The sequence below is a fragment of the Petaurus breviceps genome, unplaced genomic scaffold (genome assembly GCF_028583685.1).
Source record: "Petaurus breviceps papuanus isolate PSGF00001 unplaced genomic scaffold, PetGlider_PUasm1.0 173, whole genome shotgun sequence".
Lineage (NCBI taxonomy): Eukaryota > Metazoa > Chordata > Mammalia > Diprotodontia > Petauridae > Petaurus > Petaurus breviceps.
The window spans coordinates 33637845-33664551 of record NW_027185759.1 but is presented as its reverse complement, the minus strand read 5'-3'; the positions used below and the strand labels follow the sequence as shown (position 1 = coordinate 33664551).

At 39.6% G+C, this 26707-nt stretch overlaps 1 protein-coding gene across 1 annotated transcript in view; it reads left to right on the top strand.

Annotated features, from left to right (window-relative positions):
- SPATA16 (spermatogenesis associated 16) overlaps nt 1-26707 on the top strand; it is a 267544-nt gene that overhangs the window by 209410 nt on the left and 31427 nt on the right. The window contains exons 6-8 of the mRNA XM_069083668.1: nt 5161-5307; nt 6800-6912; nt 22017-22181. Coding sequence (XP_068939769.1) covers nt 5161-5307; nt 6800-6912; nt 22017-22181 — 425 coding nt within the window. The remainder of the gene's footprint in view (nt 1-5160; nt 5308-6799; nt 6913-22016; nt 22182-26707) is intronic.

Here is a 26707-nt window from a genome sequence, read left to right as displayed (position 1 = left end):
GATAGATAGATAGATAGATAGATAGATAGATAGATAGATAGATAGATGATAGATAGATAGATAGATGAGCATTTATTAAGTGCTCACTGTATACCAGGCACTGTCATCTGAATAGAATAGATCATTGAATCTATGAAAGATGAGCTCAAAGAGAGGGAGAGGGAAAGACAGACAGACATGTTATTATTATCTTCCTTGACAGAATTTAAGCTTCTTAAAGGCAAAACTCCCATGTTTGCCTTTGTATCTCCAGAGCTTAGCAAATCGTGGGGTGAATAATGGGTACTTATTGTTTGATTGAAAAGCTTATTGATGGAGCACCCTCAAATCTCTGTGGTCATTCTTAGGAGGAAGCTGTCTGGATGTCCTTCTCTTCCCCCAAACACTAGTTTGTGCTGTCTGGGTGGAACACACCCCTGACTAGCCTCTTGCTTCCTTCGGTCCCCAGGAGTCCTAGAGACTAAGAACTAGAGAAGTGCAGTTGACAAACTGCCTAATTTGGAATAGTGGAGTGCAGGGGATACAGCAAGACAATCAGAGGTCAATTTTTGGTGTTGTAATTATTGTATTCTGTAGCCTATGGTTTTCCACATCCACAGATGGGGGAAAGGGATCCACAGAGTCAATGACTTGTGACCCTAAAATGAGGAGACAGGCCCATCATCATCACAACTAACATGTATATAGCGCTTAATATGTACCAGGCACCAAGCTAAGCACTTTTTTACAAATATTAACTTATTTGGTCCTCATGACAACTTTGTAAGATAAGTGCTATTATTATCCTCATTTTATAGTTGAGGAAACTGAGGCAGACAGGGAATTATGTGACCTGCCCAGGATCACACAGCTAGTAAGTGTTTTAAGCCAGATTTGAACTCAGGTCTTCCCAGCTTCAAGCTTGGCACTGTCCACTGCACCACTAGCTGCCCAGAGCTATTTTAAACTCAACATGTACAAAGTGAGTTCATCTTTCCCCACGAACCTTCCCCTCTTCTTAACTTCAAATGTGCTACCATCCTTCAAGTGTCTTGGCTTGATAACCTAGGCATTACTTTGGACTCCTCACCCTCCCTCACCCCACGTATCCAATCAGTTGGCAAGCATTGCCATTCCTACCTTTACAGCACTTCTCTCATCCTAACCCATCTCTCCATTCACACAGTTACTACCTTAGTTCAGGTCCTTGTCATCCCTGACTCATTCATTGCAACAGTCCTTAATTGGTCTTCCTGCCTCAAGACTCTCCCCATTCTGGTATATTCAGCATTATGCCACCATATTTTCCCTAGTGCACATCTGTCCACGTCACTTCCCTTCTCAACCAATGCCAGTGGTTTCCTGGTGCCTCTAGGAGAAAAGATGAACTTCTCTATTTAGATTTGAAAGCCCTAGACCACCTGTTCTCAAGCTACCTTTCCAGCTTCATTGAAAAGTACTTCACCTCCCTCCCTCTGCAACCCAGACAAGCTGGATTTCTCTCTCCATCTCCCATACTTCTGCCTTTTTGCTGATCTTGTACAGAAAAAACTCCTTCTTTACAGCCACCTCATTGGGATGCCACTCAGGTACCATCACCACACGAGATCTTTCCTGATTCTCCCCAAGCACTAGCACCCTCCTTCACAAACTACCTTGTGTTTAACTACTTGGATATATTTGCATTTGTTCACTTCATGTTTGTACCATAATTTAGATGTGTTTGCTATCTCCCCCATTAGAGCGTAAACTCTTTTTAAGGAAGGGTTGGTTCATTCTCTGTATCCTCAGAGCCCAGCACAAAGCCTGACCCATAGTAGGCACTTAATAAATGTTTATTGTTTAATTTGTTGATTAAAGCAGAAAGAAGTTCTCAGCCAACCACAAGACATAGATGAAGGAGATAAAGACTGAATGACAAAAGGCAGCCACCAAAAATGCTTGAGCAAAGGAGTAACATGGGCCAGATTATGAGTGGAGAAATATTTGATGGTCAAAACAATATCACAACAGCTTAGATATTTAAAGTGTTTTTACTCTGTAGAGCATAGTATCGGCGAACTCTTCAGCTTGACCTTAAAGGCCTGCATGTTCTGGATCCAGTCACTTTTCCAAATTTGTTTCAGATTATCCCCTTTCATCCCTTATATTCCAGCCAACCTGGTTTAGTTGTGTTATAGGAATGTAAATTTTTAAGATCTTCCCTGCCCCTAGGCTTAAGTGCACCTGGAGCCTGTGGTGGGAGGCTTGTTTCTCAGGAGATACTTTGTGATCGGCCTGTGGGTCAAGAAGGTTATTACATTCTCTGAGCCAGGAGAAGGCTATATAATCCCTGAGAGATTTTGCTTTAGGGCTCACTTTGAGAAGTATTGTGTGATTTGACCAGATGATACTCTGGGCAGCCATTGTTGAGAGACCCCCGGCTTTGAAAACCCAGATGTTGATGCTTCCCTCTCTGGTAACTGTGTTTTGGTATGGATGTAATGGTTGGACAGTTTGGAAGCCTGTCTGCTTGAAATATTTCTGTCTGTATACTCTAAAGTTCGGGGTGCTGACCTTTTCCCCCTGAACTAGGTAAATGATATGTTTGATTGATTAAAGCAAGATTGTTAACCCATTTTGAGTTGCTTTCCTATAGAAAAGCAGATCTAAGAACCTGTGTTGGCAGCCACCATGGGGAACGCTGGAGTGCTTGCTGCTACAAGTTGCTGTTCCACAAGCTCAGTATCCTCTTTCCCACCTCCATGCTTTGGCATAATCTGAACGCCCTCCCTGGAGTGCACAAGCCTCTGCTCCCCTGAGAAGTTATTTAAAATCCATCACATTCAGACTTCCATTCACCTTTCCAGAAACTCCATATTATTCCCCTTGGCAAATCCCACAGGCCAGGTCAACAAGACAATTAGCTGTTGCCCAAAGCTAGCCTGCCATCTGTTCTTATCTCTGTGCTTTTGCCCAGGCTGTCTAGTAGACCCTTCTCCTCACTTTTGCCTTGGAGATTTCCAACTGACCTACCTCAGATTCTACCTTCCACAAAGTCTGGCCTTAATTCCTCCAATTTTTCATGAACTTTCCAACCTGAAATTCCTTTGCATCTGTTTACCTGTGCACATGTATTGCTCTCCAGTGGAATGTTACATTCCTAGAGGTCATGGACTGTTCCATTTCTATAACACTTAAGTTGGTTAAGTTGAGTTGAGTTGAGTTTAATTGAACAGACTCCCCTCTAGTCTATCTGTAGTCAGAGAACCCTAGGGATGGTACCTATGGCTCTTGTATATTGTTAGTTCATGTTCAGTCTACAAATAGGTCACATACAGATTTAAATTATCTTCCAATGACAAGCTTAGAGAAGACTCAAAAAATTTTGGTCAGTAAAGCAACAAGAGTTGGGACTGTTGGGCTCTCATCTGTGCCCTCTACAACTCACTCACAGTATAACCTTGGACAAGTCACATAAACTCTTTGGGCTTTAGTATCCTGATCTATATAAATCAGGGTGATACATATACTAAATTATTTCTTAGGTTCTTTTCATGTGTAAACATCAAGGGATTTCAAAATGTTCTCTTTTCTGTGTTTTATAATACAATTTACATAAAGCTTGGTGGACGCAGGGTCCACACCTGCGATTTCATCTGTTTAGATGAAAATTGAGACATATACTCACTCTAATAATGCAGTTTGGAAACTCATCATTGACTACAGTTCTTGAGGAGTAGCTCTAAAGGATGAGTAGTGGGAGTTTCATTAGGCATGAGTGGCTCTCAGGACTGTCCCATAATGTGTCCTCACTGTCAAACAAAAAAAGTTTGATAGTCAGTGTCTTAGACACCAGCCAAAGAGTGTTAAGAGATTAAGGGACTTGACCAGAGTCAAGAAGGTAATGTCAGAGAGAGGCCTGAAAACTAGGTCCTACCTACTTGAAAGCCAGCCTCTCTATCCACTGTACCATGCTGTCTCTCAGACTTAGACAGTGGGCAGAAAAATCAGATTTCCATGAAATCAGTCACACACACACAATGTAAAGTCTGAGTCATAATCTTTCCAATTTGTGATATTTACCAGGTTTATAGCTAGGGTTCTTTTTTTTAATTAATTTGTTTCCTTTTAGTTTGCAGGATTCAATTCCACAATTCCTTGAGTTTCACATTTTGTCCCCCTCCTTCCCCTCTCCCCCATGGCTGCATATAGTCAAATATAGGATCTGTACATACTTTCACATTATACATTAGTCAGGTTATAAAGATGGAATGTATCAGATGGAGTGAAAAATGGTAAAGAGGGAATAAAACCAAACAAGAAAAGGAAAAAGATCAGGTATTTTGCTTCCATCTGGATATAAACTCAGTTCTTTCTAGTTCTTTCTCTGGATGCACACATTTCCCTCCATCATGAGTCTTTTGGGATTGACTTATATAACTGCATTGCTGAGAAGAGTCCAGTCTATCAAAGTTGGTCATCACACATACATTGTGTCTGTAATTGTGTACAAATTTCTCCTGGTTCTACTCTTCTCACTCAGCATCAGTTTGTATAAGCCTCTCCAGGTAAATATCAAGACTGTCTGCTCCTCGTTTCTTATAGCACAATAGTATTCCATAACATGCATATACCACAACTTGTTCAGCCACTCCCCAATTGATGGGCACCCCCTTAGTTTCCAATTCTTTGCCACCACAAAAAGAGCTGCCACCACAAAAACATTTTTGTACATATGGGTCTTCCTCACACTTCTATGATCTCTTTGGGATATAACCCTAGGAGTGGTATTGCTGGGTCAAAGGATATGGAAGTATTTATAGCCCTTTGGGCATAATTCCAGATTGCTATAGAGCTAGGGTTCTTAACATGTTCTGTGTCATGGACCCCTTGAGAAGTCTGATAAAACCTATGGGCTCCTTCTCAGAATAATTTTTTTAATGTATAAAATAGAATACATAGAATTATAAAAAAAACCAATTACATCAAATATAGTTATCAATATTTTATCAAAACAAAATAGTAGACTCCCAAGTTAAGAACCCCTGCTTTATAGTATTAAAGTGTAGCATTGAATTATTCTAAATATTGAAAATTATCAAAATATGTATATACTATCAGATTTCAATATACTATTGAAATACTGCTTGGGATGGCTAGCTCCCGTTTAACATTTTAATGCTTATCCTATCTATACAGACCTTCAAGGACTTCATGTGCTGCCTCAGACAGTTGACTGGTCATCGTTCCCTCCCCAACAATATCTGTTGACACTTGGATTCAAAAACAAAGAAGATGGAAAATTTTTGGAAAAAATGTCAAATAGGAAGCTTCCCACATTTACAGGTAAGTAATAAGCACTGGGTTTTTTTCCAATATTGTTCTCACCTGGTCTTAGTTGTCTGCTCTGTTGCTTGCTGACAATGAGATTCTCATTCATTGATGCCCAACATGGCCCTAGACTTTCGTTCCTTCTCCTACCCCACCACAATGCCTCAAGACTGGATATTTTAGGAATTCAAGGTAATATCAATATATATTTTGTAAAAACAGCCTAGGGCATGAGAGAGAGAGAGAGCTACACTTTAAGTCAAGTAGCCCTGAGATGCCCCATGACTAAGCTACCTTTGGCAGGTCACAACCTCTGTTGACCTCATTTTCATCATCTGCAAAATGGGAATCAAAATAGTCCGGATCCTACAAGGTTGTTGTGAGTAAAGTAAGAAAATGATCATGATGTATTTTTGTAAACCTTAAATCACTATGTAAATGTCAGCCTTGATTATACATAGGATTGTAGATTTGGAGCTGGAAGGGACTGGGACATCTGTCTCTGCTCAGAACGATGATGGTTAGTATTCTAGTAGAAAATTAAAAAAATAAAGGGGGGGGGAATCTCATAGAGCTAAAAAAAATAATAGCCACTAGCATTATATGGCACTGTTTTTACAAAGTGAGTCACAAATATTATCTCATTTTATCTTCACCTGGGAGGTAAAGTATTATTATCATCCCTATTTTACGTATGAGGAAACTGAGGCAGACAGAGGCTAAATACCTTGCCCAGGGTCACAAATAATGTTGGAGGCAGGATTTGAATTCTGGTCTTCCTAATTCCAGGTCCAATGCTCTATGCACTGCACCACCTGACTGCCTATTGAAAAAAAAAAATCTGATCTTTAACCCTTCCTTTCCTACTGGAATTTAGAGTTAGAAGGAAGTTGAGAGGCCATCTAATCCAACTCCCTCATTTTTCAGAAAAAGAAACTGAGGCCCAGACAAGGTGAAGTCTCTTGCCCAGAATTACACAGGTTGTAAGTAGCAAGATCCTAGGATTCTAGGTCATCTGCCTCGAGTTTTCTTGCCTCCCTCTCACCGGCCTCTGACTCACTGGGCTTTGGGTCCCAAAAGCCATAAACAAACAAATGAACCTGAAGGGACATTGAAAGGCATTAATTGGTATCTTCTCATTTGAATAACATCTGGGAAGAACAAGATAAGCATCAGACGAATTTATGACAACCTTTTCCCAAAACTCCATAACAGCCTCTCCCACCCTGAAATGGGACTTCTCATATAACTGGCTGTTGGATTTTTCAGTCATGGCAGGGGTGGGGGGGGGTGACAAAATGCATAGATGGCAGTTCTCCAAAGGACAGCATCTCCTCTAACTCTCCCACTGCTGTGCACAGGGAACGGGGATGTGACTAGGTTCGCTAGTAAAGATTTCATATCTATTAATATTAAGGTATTTTTATAGCCTGGTAAAAAGGAAAGAAGGTACTTTGAAATTGAAAGGATAGAAAACAGCATAAAAGTTTATTGTTACAATTTTTAGAGCACAAAACCCCCTTCAGCCCGCTGACCAGGGAAGATGTGGTGAGACACATGGAGACCATGGGGAAGAGGATCCTACCAATATTGGATGTTATCCGAAGCACTAAATTAAATGTAGGTATATGAGTTGACTCTCTGAGTCCAAATGCAAAACGAGTATGAAGGCCCCAGACAGAAGAAAGATGTATGATGTGTTACTGGAGTGGATTTCCGAAGCCTCTCTCTGCAAATCCCATTTATTAAACAAAGCTGGTTTTAGCTAATGATTTTATTTATTTTACATTTTAAAAGATTACAACTGTATGCTCTGCAGTTGCTAGCATTTATTACATTAGCAGAAAGCTTAAGGAGCCTTTCCGTTGGTGCTCTCCTCTGATCTAATCCCATATTGCCATGAATTTCTCATTTCAAACCAATAACAAAATTTTAGCAAGCACAATGTTTTCACTATTTCATTTATCGGTCTATTACAGCCTAACCATCTCGTTACCTGCATGGGGAATTAGATGGTTTTTCAGGCCAATGCCTCCATACTGTCCTGATGAATTGGAGGCCACTTTTAAAACTTGGCCATTTATCTTCATACATCCTGAAAGTAAATTATCTAATCCCACTCTGTGATCAAGGGAAATAGATGCTGGTTGTCTTTAGCGGTTGGTTTGCTTTTTGTTTTTTTGTGTTTTAGAGACAGTATAATGTAGTAGATAGAGTGAGGAAGATGAGTTTGAATGCCACTTTGTTGGCTATGTGACCTTCAGAAAATCACATCACTTCTCTGTAAAAGAATGAGGTCTAGCCTGATAACTTATAAAATCCCTTCCAGTAGTAAAATCTGTGATTCTATGAGAATAATTCAGACTATTTAGCAGTTTTTGAATTATTGCACTCAGAGAATATCACTGTCTCATTAATGCACTCTAAGAGCTACTGATTTCCCCTCTTTCAAGAGTTTGAAGATTGAACAAGTCAAAATTTCTTTTCTTGGGGTTGTATTCAGTCACAGACTTGATGTTCTTCCCTTCTAAAGGAACTGTCACCTTGCTCCTTTGTCTTTCAGAGTTGTCTTCACAAGTTTCCTTGACCAAAAAAAAAATCTCATCACCCAGTCTCCAGGCTTCTGGTCCCAAACATCTCCAAACTTGGAGAGGACCTGTGATCCCTCAAATGCTGGGTATCCTGGGTGTCACCAGGTCCAGTTGCTGACTGCTTGGCTAATGGGCTTTAGCAAAATATTTTTGAGAACACAGGGCCACCTCCATGCCACACTGAAGCCAAAATGAGACTTTGAGAGTCACCCAAAAACTTTAACATCTACTCATCTTCTGAAACAGCTTTAATATCTACTTCTCTTCTGAATAATATCTTTGGACTTTTGAAAAAGTCTTATACCCTTTGGTCTTTGCATTTTAAGTTAAACAACTCAAGAATAGGGTGCTTTAGAAATATAGTCCTCCCACCCAGTTTATCTGTTTCTGCCACAGTGCTGCTCCATCATCCAGTCTAATGAGTTCTCCAAGGCTCTCAGTCCTTTTCTCAAGAGTCACTCTCTACCCACATATAAAGTCTCTCTTGGATGCAGCCAAATGGTCCTTCTTACTGTTCCTCATAAACAACACTCTATCTCTCATTGTGGAGTACTCACCATGTCAATTAATGCTGAACCCAATCAGCTTAACCCACTACAACTCAGAATGCCCAGGCACAAGAGATGTCACCAGCATCAGCCTCTCTGAAAGGAGGTATTAACCAGCATGTACCACCACACTTGGATTTGTAGATCATTTTTGTGATTTCCAACAGAGGAATGAATATAAAAGGAACATGGAGTCATTTTGGACATTTGAACATTTTTGTCTTCTCTTCAAAGTCTAGCACAATATCTTATGCATAGACAGTGCTTAATAGAAATTTGTTAGATTGAATAAAATTATTAAGAAGAAAAAGTAGACATAGGGGTTGGTAGTTGTCAATGTCTACTAAATTACCTATTTAAGGGAAAATACTGTCCATAATTTTTTTTTCAGTCTTCTGTCATGCTTTCCTCTCTTAGATACCTTAGTCCAGGATTATAGTGCTGTTAAGAACATATCATTATGGAGAGAACTCTATATGCTCTCCCATGTGAACTTTCACATGCTCTCTATGTCATAAAAGAGCACTGAATAAAAACTAACTTACCTTGCATGAAGCCTTGTTTCATTTCTAAGTGACAAGGAATGGTTTTAACATGGTTCCATTAACTATCATCAAATTGGCCATTGACAATGACCTAATTAGGAATATCATTCCTTCTGTACATTATCTTGCCCATGAGAAGAATGGAACAATTTTTTTGCCCATAGTATCATCTCACTGCTCTCCATTTTCTTTTTGGAATGCTATGCATATTTCTTCTTTGGTATCATGAAAAGTTGTAATCTCATAAAATGTGGTTAGCTAGGGGTTGGTTTGAGGAACGTATAAAGAAAACACTTCTTCAACCTCTCTCTCTCTCTCTCTCTCTCTCTCTCTCTCTCTCTCTCTCTCTCTCTCTCTCTCTCTCTTTCACTTACTCTAACATGCTCTCCTTGAAAAACAAAAAGTATGCATAATTTCATCCCTTCAAAGTAAGTTACCTTGCTGTCTTTTCCAATGATGGAGATTGATTTGCTCAGATTGGTTTACCCTGATAGATGTAAACTCTCCTTTTGACCAGTGTTGTGTGCTTTTAGAATTATGAGCTCAATTTATTGCCAGGGAATAGATCTAAGCCAACTGGCCCAAACAAGGATTGAACTCATGATCTGAGCCTCATTAGCAATAAGATGTAACCTATTGAACTAACCAGCCCATACAGTCAGAGAGACAATTGACAAAATGAATGACCAAAGCCCTCAGCAGCCTTCTTGTGTAGACTCTTAGACATTCTGCCATCTTGAGGTCAAGTGTTTAACTTATTGTTTAATTTTTTTCCTTGCAAGAAGGTTATAAATTTCCTTTAGACGTTTGCATTCATTGTCAGTGCCACTAAACCTCAAGAATACAGTACACTGCATGCAGTATAGGTTCATAAACTTTTTTTACAGAGAGACCCATCCAGAGCTTATACCTCTATTCATTTTGGCAATATTCCTTGGTGGCAATGCCTAAAGAGTGTTGAAATAGAACTAATTAAAATCTGAGCATCAATCATGGGACCAGACACAAGGCAGAGCCAGTGCTCTGGTTAATACAATAACTGGCTCCAGTCATACATATTTTATAGGCATTATTACTTTGATATTAAGTTATGCAAATGAAGATAAACACACAACTATCTAAATGACATGACCCTTCTAATCCATACTATAGTCACCCTGGAGATCTAATCAACTGCTGGAAACCTGTCATTATAAATATTAAGTTTATGCTATATCTCCAGCCTTTCCTTATTTGAAAGAAAGTCAAGTTTGGGCTACATAAAGCTATCATCTAATAGGAAATATTTTAAATTGACTGCTCCTGCTTTCAATTTTCTTGTCTCCAATAAACTCACTCATTTCTCGGTCCTTCCTCTATCAATTATATGGGAATAGACATTATTGCAATGTGATTTCCAACAGAGGAATATAAAATACAAGTTGAGCACCATGTTCCATCAAAGGTCAGCAAATGACTTTGGCTCCAAGAAGTTTTCCAAAACAGGTCAACCACACCATGACTCTCTTGGAGTGTAATGCCATCACGGCAGAAAGGTGACCAAGCACCATTATAGGGAACCAAAGGTTTAATAGAACCTAAAAATCTGGAAGGAAGTGACCCAAGAACTGACTGAATGTCTAAGGTCCAAGTTCAAGCCGAACTAGGCTTGGAAAGGCTCCTTACTATGTTCATCACAAGAGGACTGGGTTTTTTTCTTGGGGGGTGGGAAGAGGAGGGGTGGCACAACAATTCTCAAAAGATCATATACTAAGTCTTACAGGATCCGAGATCTGCACTGAGCTGTTTCCTCCACAAAAGTCCCCTTCTGGCACCTCATTGGAGGGTAGGTAACTAGGTACCTGAAGGCTACACCAAATGTAAGCTCTATCAAGTCATGGCAAGCCTCTAGTATAGTCCTGTATAGACTGACAGAGAGGTGATAGCCTCAGCATATATTTTTTGACCATGGCCAATGAGAGAATTTGTTTATTCAACCATTTGTAGTTGTTAAAAAAGATTTATTTTCCTTCAATAGGGGCAGTCCAGGAAAAGGTAAAAAGATATTTTTCCTAATTAAAAAATTAAATTTTTAAGTATAGACCAAAGACAGTTGTTTGAGGAGTAGCACAACTAGGCTTGTCATCAGGTAAGCATAAGATATAAACTTTCAACCAGAACAACCCTGGAAGATCATCTACTAAGTCAAAAAGGGGTCATGATCTGGATCAGTAGAAGAAGCATCCATTAGCAGCTCTGAGCACATCCACTATAGACTCCACTTTAAATTAAGTGATATCATCCTTCATTCAGCAAGTATTTCTTTATGAGATATCTAGGTGGAGCCGTGAAGAGAGTGCTGGACCTAGAATCAGGGAGATGAGTACAAAGCCAGTGTCTCAGCTATTTACTAGCTGTCCAACCTTGGGCAAGTCACTTAACCTTGATCTACCTCTTTCCCTCATCAGCAAAATAAGGATAATGATAGCAACTACCTCCTGTAGCTGGTGTGAGGATCAGAAGAGATAAGAGTGGTAAAACACTTTACAAACCTTAATAAGGTGCTATATAAATGCTAACTGTTGTGAAAACAGCATTAGTTAAGTGCCATCTGTGTGTAGGCATTTTAAGTTTTGGGAATACAAAGATAAAATTGGAACAGCCTTACCCTCAAGGAAATTGCCTTCTGTTGGGTACCCTGAGTGTTCAGAGCATTGTACTCTGTGTCTGTGAGTGTATGGAGTGGAAGGAGAATGGAGGAAAATTTATAAACTTATAAATAAAATAAAGATTGTGATTCCTGTTCTCTTGAAACCTTGTAGCTTCACTGGCACTGAGGCATAGATGTAAGAAACATGGAAATGTTATAAAGCAGGGAGTAAAACTGCAAAATTATGTGGTACATGGCAAACAGAAAAGTCCCAAGGAATTCGTGAATGTAAGTTGGTTAATTATGGAAAGCTTCCTAGAGAAGGTAAATTCAAGAATTCTTCTTAAAGAAAGTGATGGATATTTGGTGAGAGATAGGACAAAAGGCATTTGCAGGGAGGGAAAAATAGCCCTTAATGCATTTCTCCTTGGTACAGTGAACAGAACCCTGACTCTGGAATCAGTGGACCTGGGTTCAAATCCTCTGTCACTTAACTACTTGTATGACCTTGGGCAAGACACACAACCTCATCAATAAAATGAGAAGCCATCATTTCCTGTCCTCCTTAGCAATCCTCATTCTACCCTCTGTAGCCTGATGACACATCTTCCTTTCCATTCATTACTTTCATTAATTGCAGTTTCTTTTAAGCCCCAAGGACTGTGTTTGTTGGGCTAAATGTGGAAGGGTTAAAATAAAGACTTATAGGCAAAAAAAAAAAGACTTGTCATATGTGAAGCTTCCTTCACAAGCAGATGTGCCCCAAAATGACCTAACTAAACATATTTTTAATATCTTGCTAATTTTACTTTTTATTTTCTCCAAGTGGAGCGTGAAAACTGTTTACATGGGCACCTCTCAAAGAAGCGACAATCTGTATTTATTTTATTTTTTGGACAATTAATTTGTCGAGATGTTATATCTGCAACAAATACATTCCCAACACTTTTATTACATGGTGCTTTCGCAGCACACCATCCAGTACCATTTATTCACCAATCATTTCACTGTAACTTTTATTAAACCTCCCTGATTCTGTGCCTGAGCCTCCATTGAATGTGCAAATGACTTCACCTTGAGCCTCACCTGAGTGATGTCTCAGCTTCAACCTTGGCTCATTCATCACTTCCCCTCCTGCTGCTTGGCAGCCCTTTGATCTCAACTGAAGTTTAGGGGCTTCTCATAGGGAGGCTCACTCCCCTTTGGACTCATCCTTACAACCATTAGATGTTTAGGCTAATTCCTTCACTCTTTCTTTAATATACCATGAAACATTTTTTCCCCTTGACACATCATTTCATTTAGGAGAATGGAGGAGGGAGCTGTCCTCTCTCTGTACCTTGGGGGCACTTTCTTTGCATGTTACAGAAACCAAGCCAACAAAAAATTTGCTGCTACTCCCTTGATGTTAGTTTTATTTTTATGGTGCTTGGGGAAGTTATACTGAGAGATTTTGTTCTGGGGGAGCCTGGAGTTTTCTCCTTCCTTTGGAAATGATTTCTTCTTCCCACAGACCTGGTGACATACTTTGCTTTATAAGTAATACAAAGAAAGCCATTTTTCTTCAATGAAATGTTTCTTCTTGGACTTGATCACCACCATGGAACAAAATCGTGTTGAGAGCTTCATTCTTTACCAGAATAGATAGGCAGTTTGCTTCAATGGCTCACAAAAGGAGTCACCAGACTCTCATTTGCAACTCTCAGTCCCTGTGGGTTGATAAATTCCCAGAATTCAAATAAATGATAAGCTGGAAAGAAGAAGTGATTAAGGTGGTTTCATATTTTTCATGGACAGGGTGGCATTAATTAAGTTAGTCGGGAGTCTTCTTAGTATAACCATCATATGTGTGGTTTACTAATCTTCATTTATATCCTGCCTTTTCCTTAGATTTCGGATATTTCCTTACCCTCTCACAGTGTTCATGAAATTTTAGGGATAATAGATTTTTATAAACCTAGGTGGTGCAGTGGATAGCACATTGTTATGTACATAGAGTCATGAAGACAAGTTCAATCCTGCCTCAGACACTTATTAGCCGTGCAGCCCAAGACAAGTCTCTTAAAAGCCCTGTGCCTTAGTTTCTTCATCTGTAAAATAGGGATGATGATAATTGCATCTACTTCCTGAGGAGGTTATGAGAATAAAATGAGATATTTGTAAAATATTTTGCAAACTTTAAAATGCTACATAAATAAATAAATATGTTTCTTTTTTAAAAGGTAATATTGGTGTTTAAAAGATTGGACAATTCCATCAAGAAGTCTTTGAAAGCACTAAGTAATTTCCTAAATTCTACCAATATCTATCTATCCATTCATCTGTAAATCTGTTGAGGTGGGGGTTCTGCCCACCCAAAAATTGTTGTGGTTCCATGATGTGTTGTGGTGGAACCATCTCAAAGAATTCAGAGTCAGACCACCTCTCATCCAAGTATAGGCATTTATCGAGATTGATGCCTCTCATAAAGCAGGCTAAGTTCCAATAGGAACCAGTAACTTCAGAGAGAACAAGATGGATTTTTATAGGGTAAAGATGCTGATTACACAATCAAAATTTACATAGAATATAGGAATATGATTAATGTCAAAAAGGCAGGAAGAATTTTTTAAGGGATTAGGTAATGGAGGAGGGGTCCCATCTATGGTTCAGTGGTTAAACATTCTGGTCTTCCTGCCCTCTAATTGGCTAGCTATTGTGGTTCTTTCTGGTAAAGATAGATAGTTAGGTATTATGGTCCTGTCTTGAGCTAGATGGATGATGTGATTGTGATTGAATACAAAGACACACCTCTTTCCATGGGAATGTGTCTGGGGACAGTGACTAGGTAGAAGACACAACTGCTGTTTCTGTGGGAACTAAGAGTTCAGGGATACGCCGTTGTTCAAGTGAGCAGTGAGGTATATATGAAGAAGTTAGGACATTGGCGGATGTGGGAGTGGGGGCTAGGTAGGTACAGTGGGGCCTATAATGAAGTTGGAACATTGGGGTTGGGGTAGATCTATTAGGATTCCATCAAATATGTGTATCTAAATCTTTCTATCTGTCTTTCCGTCTCCGTATATAGGTAATTGTGAGCATTGCTGTACATATATATTATATACATAGGTATTATATGCTAATATTTTTAAAACTGCTTTCTCATCACAGAAAACAATTAAGTCCAAGTATTCTTCCATAAGACTTATTTTTTTAAAGATTTATATGTGATCTCAAAGAAAAGAAATAATACACTTGAACTTTGTCCTCCAGAGTCTTCAGTCTCTGGAATAAACTGATGGCTGCTGTTTACAAGAGTTCTTTTGCTTTGAGCCAGAACATAAACTCAAGCATCTTATGATGTGTTCATCACTGGGGGAAATGTTTCTTTCTCTCCTGTGAAATATTAAAAGCACTATTGGAGCTTTTCTTAAAGGGGGAAAATATCTTTTCTTGTATTAGAATAAACAAGAGTCCAGCAGATCAAGCAAAGGTATGCCCCACATTGAGAGTCTGACATGCCAAAATCTCGTCCAGACCCATTTGGGGTGTGTGAGTCTTGCTATAAGATGCCTCTTTTTCATTCAAAGTATTCTTGATGAGTGTGAAGTTTTTGTTTTATTATTTGACAGAGACTGGGTTGGAATGATTTGCCAGTGAGTGGAGAAACACAATAACGTGCCAATAATTACAGCCCAAAGTTAAAAAACTTTCATTTATGAAACGGTCCTGAGATCCAAAGATTTGGAGCAGAAAGGGAGTTTAGGGATTATCTGGATTGTCAACAGAATTTCGTTTCGTTTTTGTTGTGATGGTGGTTGTTGTTTTCCTTAATAGTATTTTCATTTCTTCCTATGACATGTCAAGATAGTTTTCAACATTCATTTTTTGTAAAATTTTGACTTCCAGGGGGTGGCTAGGTGGCACAGTGAATAGAGTACTGGCCCTGGAGTCAGGAGGACCTGAGTTCAAATCCGACCTCAGACACTTGACACACTTACTAGACATGTGACTTTGGGAAAGTCACTTAACCCCAATTGCCCTCCAAAAAAAAGGTTCTTTTAATTGAATCCTGTAAACTAAAAGGAAACAAACAAATTAATAAAAAAAAACTAAAAAAAATTTTTTACTTCCAAATTTTTCTTCCTCCCTCCCTTCACTCCCGCTCCCCAAATCTGATGTAGGCTATTATGCATGTACAACCATGTTAAACACATTTCCACATTAGACTTCTTGTGAAAGAAGAATCAGAACAAAAGGGGAAAGTCACAAGAAGGGGAAAAAAGGACAAAATAGTATGCTTTAGTCTGCTTTCAGACTCCCTCAGATCTTTCTCTGGAAATGGTTCGCATTTTCCACCATGAGTCTTTAAGAATTGTCTTGGATCATTGTATTGCTAAGAAGAACTAAATCTATCAAAGTTAGCCATCACACATTGTGGCTGTTACTGTGTACAATGTTCTCCTGGTTCTACTTACTTCACTCAGCTTCAGTTCATGTTAGTCTTTCGGTTTTTCTGAATTCCACCTGCTCACCATTTCTTATAGCCCTTCCCCAACCAATGGGCCTCCCTTTGATTTCCAATTCTTTGCCACTACGAAAAGAGCTGCTCTAAATATTTTTGTATATGTCAGTCCTTTTTCCTTTCTTATGATCTCTTTGGGATACAGACCTTAGTAGTAATATTGCTAGATCAAAAGGTATGCACAGTTTTACAGCCCTTTGGACATAGTTCCAAATTGCTCTCCAGAATGGTTGCATCAGTTCACAACTCCACCAACAATGCATTAGTGTTCCAATTTTCCCACCTCTTCTCCAACATTTATCATTTTCTGTCATACTAGCCAGTCTGATAGGTGTGGGGTGGTACCTCTGAGTTGCTGTAAGTTACATTTCTCTTCAATAGTGATTTAAAGCATTTTTATATAATTTATATAATTATAGATAGCTTTAATTTCTTCTTCTGAAAACTGCCTTTGACTATTTACCAATTGGGCAATGAGTTGTATTCTTATAAATTTGACTCAGTTCTCTATATACTTTAGAAATGAGGCCTTTATCAGAAACACTAGCTGTAAAAATTGTTTCCCAGTTTTCTGTTTTCCTTCTAATCTTGGTTGGTTTGTTTGTGCAAAACCTTTTTAATTTAATGTAATCAAAATTATCCATTTTGCATTTTACAATGTTATCTATCTCTTGTTTAGTCATAAATTCTTCCCTTCTCCATATATCTGACAAGGAAACTATTCTTTGCTCTTCTAATTTGCCTGTGGTATCTCCCATAAGTCTAAATCATGTACCCATTTTTACTTCATCTTGGCATAAGGTATGAGATGTTGGCCTATGCCTAGCTTCCAGTTTTCCCAACAGTTTTTTGTCAACAGAATTTTGAATGCAATACAAACTGGATTGGTCTCTAATGCAGGAATGGCCGGAGCCAAACAGAGCAGGCTAGAGGCAGGTGTATCAGGACACAAAGCAGTGGTATAATTTATTTCAATATGAGGAAAATGATTTTCAAGCAAGAAAGTCCCCTCCTCAGGAGGGCTTAACACATTGGGGTACAGCGATGCTTACATGCATAAGTGGGCTGGACTGTGAGATAATAATTCTCAGGTCTTGAGTAGCAATTTCCCACGGCAGGTTCATGCATGGCCAATGCAGGTGTTCCTGGGTCCTATGGGAACAGTCTCCACATTGATTATCTCACAGCACCTGGTTCAGTTCACTTAGTTATTACAAGCAACAGGGATTGTATAACTTCATTGGACCTCAGTTTCCTCGTTTTTAAAATGAGGAGCCTAGTGTAAATAATCTCTAAGGACTCTTCCAGACCGAAATTCTGTTATTTTGTGAGCAAGCCAAGCAAGGAGATGGATGGCTCTCAGGTCCCTGGGAAATAGAGGGCAGTGAACTCCTAGTGCTTGGTGAAAGAAGTATGCTTTGCCAGAGTGAGATCATCCAAAGCACAAGGAATTGTTATGCCAAGCTCAGGGCACAGCCTGCTTGCTGGGCCTTAGCTCTAGAAAACAGGGTTCCTCCAAAATACTTTGACAGGACCAGCCCCAATTGGGAAACTTTCTGGTTTCCATCTCTCTTGACCCCCACCCACTAGTGCCTTCCCTTTGGAAAATCCCTTCCATTTACACTGTATCTATCTCATATGGGCGTAGTGATTTATTTGCCTGTGTCTCCCCCATTAGCACAGGAGCTCCTTGAGGTCAGGTACTTTTCTCTGTATGCCCAGTGTTTAGCACAGTGCCTTCCACAAAGTAAGCATTGGAAAAAATGCTTGTAGACTCACTGACATATCCATCGCCTCCTTCAGTTAAAATCCTTGAATTTGCTCTCTTCAAGGATCCTTCCATAATTAACCAACATGAACTGACTCTTAGCACTTGATGATGCTTGTTGATTTATCATTTACTTCAACCTTAGTCCTCCTTCCCATAACTTGACGATGCCTTCACTTCCCTATTTCCCATGACCCTCTCCAGCCTACCCCAGCTAGACGCAGAGATGGTTATGCCCTTGATCTTGTCTTCACCCAGAAATGGACCCCTTCCAAGTTCCTGCACTCTGGAATTCCCTTATCTGATTTCAATCTATTGTCATTCCCTTTCTTCCTCCACCTTGCATCCCCAAGATCTGCTCTTTGTCTTTACCACAACCGCCAATCTTTCAACCCCAGAAGTCTTCCCAGGCTATCCCCCTTACTAGGCTATCCCCCTTGCACTGGGTACACTTTGCTCCCTCCTCCATCTTGATCCATTGGTGAACCAGTCTGCTTTCCTCCTCTAGAGTCCCTTACCCCTCTATTCTACCAAAAATCTTGCCCTGCCAAACCCTAACCTTGGATTATTCCCACCATGTGCTTCCTCTATTCCTGTTTGCATACTGTTGAATGAAGATAGGCAAAAAAAACACAAAATGTGCTGACTTGGTCCACTTTAAATTAATTTTACATAATTTCAACTGTGCACAAGGGAATCCTTTCACTCCTCTCTAATTGACTCCCTATCATGTTCACTAAAGAGAGTTTTCTGAGCTTTTCCTTTGCTCCTTAAGCTGCCTGCGATTCTCTATTATCCCAGCTGACAAACTTTCTTCATATTTCCCTGAAAAATTGTTGCCACCATTGGCAAAAGCTTCCTCTGAATCTCCCCTTCTCATCTCATATCTCTCAGAAACCTTCCACCACCTTCTCCTCCTATCCCATGAAGTGGTCCTTCTCCTTGTCAATGCACAAATTGGTCCTCTCTACCTGCACAAATGACCCAATTCATCTCATCTTTTACAGAAGACTGTCCCCCTCTGTGGTTTCCCCACTCTCTCATTAATATTCAGTCTCTCTCTTTCTATTAGCTATTTCCCTCCTGCCTAGAAAAACACTCATTTCTTACCACCACACCCATCCTCATAAAACCTTCACTTAATCCATCCATCACCATATCTCTTCTCCGTTTTGTGGCTAAACCGCTTGAGAAGGCCATCTCTTCTATTTCCTTTCCTCTCACTCTCTTTTTAACTCTTTGCCATCTGGCCTCTGACTTCATCATTCAACTAAAACTGCTCTCTCTAAAGTTACCAGTCATCTCTTAATCACCTAATCCAGTGGCCTTTTCTCCATCCTTTCTCCTTGACCTCTCTGCAGCCTTCAACACTATCAATCACCCTCTTCCCCTTCATACTCTCTTCTAGCTTTTTCTGACATTGTTCTTTCCTGATCCCCCCCACCCCGCCTGTCAGACTACTCCATCTTAGTTTTCTTTGCTCGATCTTTATCTAGGTCATACTCACTAGCCATGAATTTCCCCAAGGGTTCTGTCCTGGTCCCTCTTCTCTTCTCTCTCTTTACTGCTTCTTTTTTTTTTTTTAAAGCAATCAGGATTAAGTAACTTGCTCAAGGTTACACGGCCAATTATTTCTGGGTGTGGTGCTGAGTATCTGAGCCCGGATTTGATCCAGGTCATCCTGACACTGGAGCCAGTGCTCTTACTCGCTGAGCCACCTGGCCGCCCCTAAGCAATTGGGGTTAAGTAACTTGCTCAAGGTTACACAGCCAGGTGTTTCTGGGTGGGTGCTAAGTGTCTGAGCCCGGGATTCAATCTCCAGGTCTATCTCAACACTGGAGCCGGTGCTCTTACTCGCTGTGCTACCTGGCCGCCCCTCTCTATACTGTTTCAGTTGGTGAGCACATCGGTTTCCATGCACTTAACTATAATCTCTATGGAAATGATTCTTGGATCTTTTTGTCCAGTCCTAATCCCTCTGCTGAGTTCCAGTCTTGCATCTCCTATCTGTCTACTGGACATCTCGAGCTTGATGTCTCATAAACATCTTAAACTCAACATGTCCAAAACTAAACTTATTATCTTCCCCAAAACCTTCCCCTTTTCCTACTATTGAGAGTGCTGCCATCTTTCCTGTAACCCAGGCTTAATACTTAGGTATCATCCTCAGCTAATCACTTTCTCTCACTGACTCTCCTTATCTAATCATTTAGCAAGCCCTATCATTATTACATCCATAATATCTTTCATATACATGCTTTTCTCTCCTCTGATACCACCACCATCTTGGTGGAGGGCCTCATCATCTCACACCTAGACTACTACAATAGCCTACTGGTTGGTGTCCTGTCTTGTTCTCCTCTCCCCACTCCAGGATCTTAGACTCAGCTGTCAACCTGATCTTCCTAAATAGTGCACATCTGAAAAAAAGGGGGAGGAGAATGACCCACATGTACAAAAATATTTATAGCAGCTCTTTTTGTGGTGGCAAAGGCTTGGAAATTGAGAGGATGCCCATAAATTGAGGAATGGCTAAACAAGCTGTGGTATATGAATGTAATGAATACTATTGTACAATAAGAAATGCTGAGCAGGTAGATTTCAGAAAAACCTGGAAAGACTTAAATGAACTGATGCTGAGTGAAGTGAGCAGAGCCAGGAGAACATTGTACACAGTAACATCAACATTGTATGATGAATTAACCATGATAGACTTAGCTCTTCTTAGTAATACAATGATCCAAGATAATTCCAAAAGATTCATGATGGAAAATGCTAGCAACATCCAGAGAAAGAACTATGGGGTCTAAATGCATATTGAAGCATATTAATTTCACTTTTTTTTGTTTTTTTGTTTTTTCTTTCTTGTGGTTTCTTTCCCTTTCATTCTGATTCTTCTTTCACAACATGTCTAATGTAGAAATATGTTTAACATGATTGTACTAGTACAACTTATTGCTTGCTGTCTTTAAGGAAAGGAGGGAAGAGAGGAAGGGAAAGAGGAAGAAGAATTTGGAACTCAAAATCTTACAAAAATGAATGTTGAAAACCTAAAAAAAAAATAGTGTCCATGTGACCATATCACCCTCCTCCTCAATCACCTCCACTGGCTCCCTATTGCTTCTACAATCCAATATAAAACCTTTTTAGACTTTTAAAGTCCCCCATAAAATGTACCCTTCCTACCTGTCCAATCTTCCTATCTTACACCTGCACTGCCATCCCGTGACACTGGACTCCTTGCTGTTCCTTGCTCAGGACACTCTATCTATTGACTGGCCATTTTCCCAATCTATCCCCCATGTCTGGAAATGCCTTCCTCCTCACCTCCATTTCTTGGATTCCCTGGCTTCCTTCAAGTTCCACTTCCTACAGGAAGCCTTTCCCAATCCTTCCTAATTTTAGTGCCTTCCCTCCAAGATTATCCCCAATTTATCTTGTATATGCCTTGTCTATATCCTAGCCTTTGCCATGTTGTCTCTCCTATTAGACTGTGAGATTCTTGAGGGCAGGGACTGTCTTCTGTCCTTCTTTGTATCCCCAGAACTTAGCACAGTGAGTGCCTGGCACATAGTAGGTGTTTCATAGATGCTTATCAACTGCCTGACTGGCTAACTTAAGCAGCTTGCCCAAGGTCACATAGATGACGGATCCCGGATTTGACCCCCATCTTCAGGCACCAAATGCAATATTGATCCCACTGTACCATGCTACTGCCATAATAATAATGTCGGCCCATGGGGCAAACAAGATGAAGTTCACAAAAACCCAGTGGACACAGACTTTCCTATGGGATGGGAAGTTACAGCAGAGACGTGATACGCATTACTGGAAGATATACTCGCATCGATGAGATTGCAGATTAATTTCAGTATTTGCATATCTATTACATAAAAAGAGAGATATAACAATCTATTCTCCATCTGTTCTTAGAGGTTTCTCCTTTCTGGATCAGAAAAGACATGAAGGAAGTTTTTAAAGAGGTGATTGTGGACACATTTCTGAGAAGTGCCTTCCCTCTGGGTTAGCATGTTGTGTAGGCTGTAAACCCTGGTTGATCAACCCAAGCTGGTTTCCTAGGGGAAAGGTCGATGTCCTTGACTTCTGTTCTAAAACCTCTGCTTTTGCCGAGAGGCTAGGGGAGTTTCCGGGCATGCTCTGGCGTGATTGAGAAGTTGCAGTATGCCAGCCTCCTCAGTCGACTGCAGAGAGTCAAGGAGCAGTCCCAAGTGATTAACCAAGCAATGGCTGACCTGGCCACCATCCCCTATCTCCAGGACATCAGTCAGCAGGATGCTGAGTTGGTGAGGATCTCTTTTAATATTTGCTTAGGGTTCACATGGGCCCTACACCATGGGGAGGGATGGTTTGCCAGGAAGAAACAGGTGATCATATATAGTCCTAGAATAGCTTAACCATTCATCCTCAGATATTCAATGGGATGTGAGGACAAGGACTATGTCATTTTTTGGTCTTTGTGCCCCCGAGACCTAGCACAGCACGTGGTATACAGTATTGTAGATTTAAAGGTTGAAGGGACCTAGAAGTCATTTAGTCCAACCCTTTTATTTTTTATTTGAAGAAACTGAGACCCAGAGAGGTTCATGAGCTCATATATTTAGAGCCAGGAAGGACCTTAGAATCCACCAAGCTAAACTCTTAATTTTACAGATGACAGAACTAAGGTCTGGACTTTCCCAAAGTCAGAAAGGCAGTAGTAAGTAAAAGAGACAGGATTTAAACTGGGTGCTCTCTTGACTCCAAGGCAGGGGGTGGGAATGGGGGTAACATGTGCCAGGTTAGAGAGTAATATGGTTTTCCTGAGCCACCGAAGGAATAGAAAAGAAGCAGGTTATAGGTCTAGAGCTAAAAAGAATATTAGATATTATCAAATCTAACTTTCATTTTACAGATGAAGGATGGGACCTGGAATTTCATTGGTGTAGACAACTCCAGGGCCAGAAATTTCCCCTTAACAATTCATGTCAGCACTTTCTCTGCAACATATTAACCTTCAACTTCAAAGAGTTGCCTAGAGCCCTAAGAAGTTAAATGCCTTGACCAGGGTCACACATCTAGGTGGTATTAGAATCCAATTTTTCTGCACTTCAAGGCCACCTCTTTATCCATTATAACAAAATGTATATTTGGGGTAAATTTTTTCAGTGGTTCCATGCTGCTGTGGCATGGTGGAAAGGAGGGGGGGGGGCTGAGTATAGAGTTGAAGGAGGAGAAGACCAGAGTTGAGTAGAAATTTTGAAATGCATAGTCAAAGGACGAAGTACTGACAAATAGGACTTTGAAATAAACATGTTTTGTGTACTTTTTTAAAGTAAGCTAGGATATTTTTTGAAAAATTATATGTTTACTATACAGCATTTAAGATGAACACCATTTGTAATTCTAAATCATCATATTGCTAAGTTCCTATGATATATTCATATGTATAATTTATATAAATGAAAATATAGTATAATAAAATTATTTTTAAACACAAACTATTCCATACATAGTTTCAGACATGATATTATATACGCTCTATTTTATATATGAAAGTGATCAATTTTTTTTTCATTTTTTTAGTTCAAAAAAATTAGTATGCATTTTTTTAAGTTCAGGAGCAAGAGATGTCTTCTATGGAAGTGACTTTTCTTTGGACAACACTAAACATTTATATAACATGAGAGTTCTGGTCCCACTCTCTCAGGACCAGGCAGGCTAACATGTTTCCATTAGGGTTCCCAGGTATACTGAGAGTTTGGTAGAGAGAAATTTTTCTCTGCTGCCATATGCTCAAGTCCCTACACTTTGTTAGGAGACCAGTTACTAGCATCCCAGTTCAATTTAACCATTTAATACCAAATTAATTTTACAAATGGATGTTTGTTTGAAAGATATAGTAAGAAGAAAAGTACAAATATTCACCCTCACAATTTTGGGACATAATTCCACCTATAGTATCCCCAGTCTCTGTGAGGCATTAGGTTCATAATTTGTCATAATTTAACTCCTATATAGAATTGATCCTATCAATTTCCTGTCAAAGGTGATATCACTGCCAGGTGAGTCCTTCTTCTGGGATAAGGTCCCCAAATTCCCTCCCAACAACATTCATCTGCTTGTCATAAAACAGCTTATTTGGCCATTCCTCTTGAATGATGAATACTTCTTTAATTTTCAGGTTTTTGTTTTATTTTTTAATCTTCAGCCTCCAAAGATGAAATTTCTTTTTTTTGTGACTTTTCCTTCCCCCATGTTATTCTCCCTCTTGATCCCCTCTCTCCCTATCAGCACACTTACTGAGTTGTATGTGTTTCTACACCAAATTCTTTGTGTGTAAGTGTATACGTGAATTTGTTCAACCCACTTTTGTCCATTTCAGATCAAAGTGAAGATCACCTGATGATTGTCCCCCATTCCTTTTTCCATATTTGCATACTCTTCTTGCACAGCTAAATTGTGAAAAATAGTTGTACTTTCTTTATTTCTTTATTAATATACATCTTGTACTGTCTTGTTTGATTTCCACCTTAAAATTATCAGAACAGAACCAACACTGCAGGGATGTTTATTTCTTCTCCTTCATTAGATAATTAGCACTTCATCATTATATAACTCTATCCAATGACTCATATAAATTCACCTTTCTAGGTTTCTCTTGACTCTTTTGGTTGTATTTCAAAGCTCAGCTCTGTTTTTTTTTTGTATCCAGAATGTTGAAAAATCCTTTATGCCATTAAAGACCCATTTTTCCTTTGTAAGGTCATACTCAACTTTGCACAGAATGAGTTGTTAGTTGTAAAACTGTATCTTTTGCTTTCTAGAATACTATCTTCAAGATTTCTTCTCATTTATAATAGAAACTGTCAAGTCTTATATGCTCCTGACTGGTTCTTTGGTACCTGAATTCTTTCTTTCTGATTGCTGGCAGTATATTTTCTTTGACAAGGAAATTCTGAATTTTGTCTGTGACATTCCTGACTTTGTGTGGTTTTTCAGGAAGTAATGAATACTCTTTTCAGCTTGCCCTCTGGATTGAATCGATCTGAGAAGTTTTCGTTGATGAATTCTTGATCTATGGTGCTCAGGCTTTTTTAATAATCATGATTTTTTTAATTCTCTTTCCTTAACCTGTTTTTATAGATCAGTTGTTTTTTATATCAAATATTTCATATTCTCCTCTATTTCTTTTAATATTTTGATTTTATTGTAATATTCCTTGTTGACTCATGGAGTCATTAATTTCTGTCCTAATTATTCTGTGTTTTAGGGAGTCTGTTATTTGGCTAAGATTTATAATTTTCTGTTCCACACTACTTATTCTCCTTAATGCTAAAATTATCTCCAATTTGTATTGCATGTATCTTATTTGCACATAGTTGTCTACACCATTAGACTGTAGGCTCATTGAGGGCAGGGACTATTTTCTACTTTTCTTTGTATGTCCAGTTCTTAGAACATTGCCGGGAACACAGAAGATACTTAATAAATGCTTATGACTTGTCTTGATTCCAAGGCTTTCATTTTATTTTGTATCACTTAATTCACTTTTGCAAAGGCAGCTGTGTGGTGCAGCCTGTGGTCAGAAAGACCTGAGTTTAAATCCAACCTCAGACACTTACTAGTTTTGAGATCTCAAAAAAGATATTTTACTTCTGTCTGCCTCAATTTCCTCATCTGTAAAATGGGGGTAATAATAGCACCTGCCTCCCAGAGTTGCCATGAGGATCAAATGAGATATTAAAGTGCTTAGCACAGTACCTAGCTCATAGTAGGTGCTATAAAAATGCTAGTTATTATTAATTATTACTATTATTAAAGCCTTTCTGGAAAATCCATTTAAATTTGATTTTTTCCTTAAAGGTATTGTGAAGTTACTCTCTTCTTTGAGGTTGGATTTGAATCTATAATAATTCTTTATAGTGATTGATATCTTCTGTTTATTTCTCTGTTCAATCTTAGCTCCTGAATAGGGGCTTTGTGTCAGGGCCCATCTCTGCCCCTTGCTTTTCTCTTGGATGGAGTGCATAGCCGGATTTGGTCTGCACTTGGGTCATCTGGGTTCCTGCACTAAGCTTCACTCCTGGAATATGTACATGCCAAGGGATTTGGAAGGAGGTTTCAGGACCCCCCTGGATCTTGGAGCTCAAAAGGGCTGGATCTTCAGGGTCCTCTGTGACACCTTGAGGCAGGCTGCTGGGGACCTTGGAGCCCCTGGGCTTGAGCTGTACTAGTCTGAGCACTGCCTCAACCTCACCAGTCCCCCATGCTCCTCATTGCTCCCTGGGTCCGTGCTGTGGGTTTCTAATCACCTTGGTACTTTCCCAAGGTAGTATTGTGCTTTTGCTTCCTCTGAATACAGAGCCTTTCAGGTGACAAGTGTGTCTGATCATATGAGAGACTTTTTTTTTCAAACATGCATTCTTAAGAAACTACTCCAGATCCATTCCCCAGCGCTACACAGATAGTAACCATCTAGTGGCTGCTGGTTGGCTATCCAGTCTCCCTGGTACCCAACACTCCAAAAGATCAGCCTAGGTTTCTAGGCTCCAGCATCATGGGGAAGTGAGCTGACCCCTGCTGGGACTCCGTGTCTATGCCTGACCATGCAAAATTATTCCTTTGTACTGCATTGTTTTGCAGCCATGTGTAATGGCTTAAACCTGGAATTTGATTAGCCTCGTTCTTGGAAAATTAGGAACTCTTTTCTTCATCTGATTGCCACTGGGGGAGAGGGAGGGAGTGAGGGAGGAAAGGAGAAAAAGAGAGAGACAGAGAGAGACAGAGAGAGAAAGAGAGAGAGAGAGAGAGAGAGAGAGAGAGAGAGAGA